Here is a 4,651-nt window from a genome sequence, read left to right as displayed (position 1 = left end):
TCATTATTGATGGAGGCTTCAAATTGATCACACACACACACAAAAAAAACTGAGTCCTTGGTGCACCTTACAGACAGCTATGATCAAGTTGCAAAGTGGTGTTTTAAGTCGCTGTGGCTTTAGTTTCAGGTGATGTGCACACTCTATTGTGACAACTCGAGATGTATCCGGGCCAGTGAAGAAACCATAACAGTTGTCACTGTTGAAAGGGAACGGCGCTCGATGTCCGCTCTGGTTGTTAATTCAATGAACAGGACAACGACATACTGTGCATACTGAGTTTTATTACAACTCTTTATATTGCCACTGCATATTGCAACAAACAAACAATACTAGACATATCTTCGGGTGTTTGAAAAATGTTTCACTATTGTTTATGGCAAAAAAGGCGTGTGAAACAGAAAAAAAGTAACCAACATCAACAAGGCTGATAAATTTGGCAAAAATGGTGAATTCAGAAATTAACAAATGCAACGCACTCGCAGCATGGGCAACACAAGATGTCACCGATTCTCTCTGTCTTGACCGAGGCTGGCTGTGAAACCATTACTGGTTTTCGTTTAGTCTATAAGACAACGTAAGCGAACTCAGACATTCTGAGAACACATATGGCACTATTCAGAGTAATAAAATAAACAGAGGGACTGGTTTTAGACCGTTGACATATTGCAGTGGCACTATATCCATCACTTTTCTCGGCGACAAAAAAAAAAAAAAAAAAAGATGTAGTCTTAAATACACTTACTTACAATTTGCTATCTACAATACCAAATATGTATATTATATATCAACACCAAAGAAACAATCGCCCTTTGGAACTTCGGGAAAAAGTAGGTGGCGGACCCTGACACACGTTGATTGGCACTGGGCATTGCAGCTTGCGGAAAAAAAATATTACATAGAAAAATTGTAGAAAGTATAAATCAAGCAGATGGGGAATGTTTTCCTCAGTTTTTTTTTTTTTTTCCTTGCAATACAACTGACCTCAATGCCTTCCTGAGTGGAACTGTACAAAATATGGCTTGCACATCAGTCTTGTCTCGACACAATGGACCTTTGCCATATTTTCAGAGGAAACAAGTTAAATACCAAAGGAACGGGAAGCAATGATACAACCTCGAAACTTTAAGATTTCCGTGAGCAGATTAATAAAGAAATTAGGCATCTGCGAGCTTTTATGGACAAAGCACAGCCAAGAGAAATCACTGTGAAATCTAATGTCTTGGCAATATCCTTTATCAGCTGCGAAACGGCCAGTGAACACCAATCGCGCACACTTTTTGCGACGTCCCGGAGTAAGAGTCGTCGTCCTCCTCTTTTGCAGCTACAACAAACGTTCGCGCGTCCCCATTGGCTGTATTAAAACATCCTCCCTGCGAGTATGGGCTATCGCTTTTTAAATAAAACTATATGTTCTCTGGACATTGACTAATGCTACAATGACCTCCCCTTTGCGAGGGCTATACAGCTATGTACAATTGCTTGTAGTATGTATTTACACTTGACTGCGATGATTATGAAACACTGACGACACTTGAGCGAATGCACTTTCAAAGGCTGGTAGTCGCCGCCTTGAAACCAATTTCTGAGCACACTCGGGTTTTTCAGAGTCTGCTGTCCCTACACCTTGCCAGCAGTAGTGTAGCACTGGTGAGATTTGTACACACGTACGCACCATCTCTTAGTCTCGTGCCTCGCGGTGCACGTCACGAGAATTTGAAACTGAGAATTTGACCCACGTGAGAATTCGGTTAATGCCCAAACGTGTAACATAAGCTGCCAAACAGATCACTAGTGAACGATGCTTTAAGAGGACAAAAATAAAAATAAAGGAAAGAGAGACGGAAGCCGAGCTGGGCCACAGTGAGCACGGACACTTTCCTTGAAAATATGCAGGTACTTTGCGTTGTAGTATTTTGTCGACAACAATTCACAACCCACCAAGAATGCTTTCTTTTGCACCGGGCAAGAAAAGCTGAGGGCTCTTTCCCGTGGCCACTCACGCGCGTATTCCGTGTTGGTAGCAAGCTCGAACAATTGTGGCGGCATTTTCTGAAGGGTAAGTAATGACGACAACTGAGCTCGAATCACTCTGTTCTTTCTTTCCTTGTTTTTCATCTGCCAGTTTGTACGCTACAGTATTTTTGCAGGCGCAGCTCCCTTTACCGATTGGGAATGGCCGAGGGTTAATATCTAGGCACAGAAGCCAATGTCACCCTGGGGACAGCGCACTGGGCAAATGTCGGCCAGGCGTGCAGTCTCCCTCAGCAATGACGACTGCGCTCCTTTATTTTTTTTGGCACCTTTCTTTCCGTAACGGCTTTGAATGAGACGCCCAACCTAAACTATATACATAAGACTAACGGAGGGAGGCGAGAGACTGGTTAACCCACGTCGACGCGTGGGCAGCAGCCTTCACTTCCCGCCGATGCTGCACAAGGAGTCTGCTTTTGCAGCTGCTTTTCGCAGGTGGGCACCTGCAACTTGCGAACTTTCTGTCCAGCAGCCGATGATGAGGCAGACCAAAGGTGGCTAACTACGTGAGGCACGAAACATTAACACACACTCGACACCAGTGACGTGACTATGTTACAAGACACTGTAACCCCTAGGAACAAATGGGTTTACGATCAATTCCACAGATATGTAGTACAACCACGGAGACAACCATTTATACACAATGACTTGTTTCTTTCTTAAATTAAGAGTGGTGGTGGTGGTGGTGGTGTTGTCGGTGCTCTGCTATGTACATTATGTAGCTAAAAATCTCTCCCCATCCCCGAAACCCCTAGACGACGACAACGTCTTGCACTACGCTATGTACACGGACATGAAGAAAATATACATGTGCACACATAACAGCACGACGACAGGTAACCGTTTTTTTTTTCTTCTTCTCTTTAAAACATGGCACAGGATAGCACATCTCCCTCAGCTTGGAAATGGCTGGCGCGAGCGCCACGTTCGTAGCACCCCTCTCGCGTCACTCGGGTTTCCTCCTTAATATTACATCTTTGGCTGCTCTGCAACAAGCGAAGTGCCGCAGTCTTGCATCACGTGGGGGGTACCTGTTGTCTCAGACAAGCGCTTGGGTGGGAGCCACTGGGGACACACAGGCTGATGAAATGTGCGATACCCGAAGTAGGCTTGCCTTATTTGCAGCCCCCCCACACCTCAACACCCAGATTTTTTCTCGCAGTGAAGTGAACTGGTGCAAAACAAAACAACACGCAGGTAAAAAAAAAATAAAGTGACCTGAAGGCAAAAGAAAGTAGCTCGAGTTTGAGCATATTTGCATCAAATATAGCCACACACACACAAAAAAAAAAGACTCTACTGATGCAACAAACACTTCTGTCGCAGGCAAACAGTGCGCAGTGGTTACTCCAAGTTGTAAACTTGACCATGTTAACACAATGAACAGGTTTCTCTGTAAACTGCCTCCCCCATGTGATGCAAGACTGGTCTCCAGCACAATTTAAAAATTAAAAAAAAAAAGAAGACGGGGCATTTCTGTAGTTTCTACATGAGCGTGCATGTATGTGTGCAGCAAGTGAACACTTCAGCTATGGCGGCCGGCCAAACCCTGTTTAGCGATGATCCAGTTGCTGGGCGATGCCGATAGTGTTTACCTCTTGGCGCATGTGTAAATCAGCCCCAAAACAGAGAGCACACCTCTGTATGCCGCTCTGTCCGCCAGCATTCATCGCTCCTAGCCGATCCCACCTGCAGTTGACAGGAGGCAACTTCTACTGAGCACCAAGGCAACCAACACAGTTGTTGCCTGGCTAGCTGCCTTTTTGCAATGAATCTCAAAGTGCCACAGTTTTCCCTAGCCAATCCCGAGCGCCTCTGCAACCAATCAATTGCTTACCACACCATCTGTTTCCTAGAAGCGAGTGGTGTGGCAAACAGCACTAGCTGTGTGCACCTACGCATTCGCTCACGAAACAGGCCGGCCACTGAGTGCTCAAGTGTTCACTACGATGCACCCACATCAACCATGCACCACCCCATTTGTGCTGGGTACATTCCGGCAGCTGCCGCTGCTGCTTCTGCTACACCACCGAAGCCATTGTGGTTGGTGCCCGACGAGCAGGGGACGGCTGTGGTGGCCTCTTGCTGCCGATGATCAGGGTTGCTCTGGTGCGCCGTCTGCCCGGCGAGAGGTGGACGTCTGTCACGGCGGGCTGCTGTTCAGCAGATGCGGCAGACGCCACGTCCTGCTGACTGACCGAGGCTGGTGTGAGGCAGCACGACTGCTGGGAACCAGCCCCGCTGACTGTTGCTATGCTGCCTCCATTGATGACAACCTCTGCGCAAAGGAACCAAAAGGAATGAATGAATGATGCTTTAACTTCAGTAAATCTCAGTCTGTTCATTACCACAAACTTTCATTACGTTATGAGGACTGATAGCTCGACAAGTTTGTTGGGGTTAATTCCTTGAGAACTGTTGCATTTATAACGCAATGCAGTGAAAACCCACTATAACGGACTTGCATCGTGCACCAAAATACATTTGTTACCTCCAATATTCATTATAAGCATATATTTGTCACCTTCTGATATCGGTGAGAAACATTTAATTTATGTTGCTATATATTCAATGATTTGTTATGTCAATGATCACTATCGCAAGGTTAGACTGC

At 45.8% G+C, this 4,651-nt stretch overlaps 1 protein-coding gene across 1 annotated transcript in view; it reads right to left on the bottom strand.

Moving 5' to 3' along the window:
- Nucleotides 1–264: 264 nt before the first annotated feature.
- Nucleotides 265–4,651, bottom strand: part of LOC126522908 (leucine-rich repeats and immunoglobulin-like domains protein 3) — a 117,004-nt gene continuing 112,617 nt past the window's right edge. Inside the window, exon 19 of the mRNA XM_050171752.3 lies at nt 265–4,315. Within this exon, the coding sequence (XP_050027709.2) occupies nt 4,059–4,315 (257 nt within the window). The 3' untranslated portion in view covers nt 265–4,058. The remainder of the gene's footprint in view (nt 4,316–4,651) is intronic.

The sequence above is a fragment of the Dermacentor andersoni genome, chromosome 6 (assembly GCF_023375885.2).
Source record: "Dermacentor andersoni chromosome 6, qqDerAnde1_hic_scaffold, whole genome shotgun sequence".
NCBI classification, from domain to species: Eukaryota; Metazoa; Arthropoda; class Arachnida; order Ixodida; family Ixodidae; genus Dermacentor; species Dermacentor andersoni.
The sequence above is the reverse complement of the archived record's forward strand: the minus strand, read 5'-3'. Positions and strand labels throughout refer to the sequence as shown.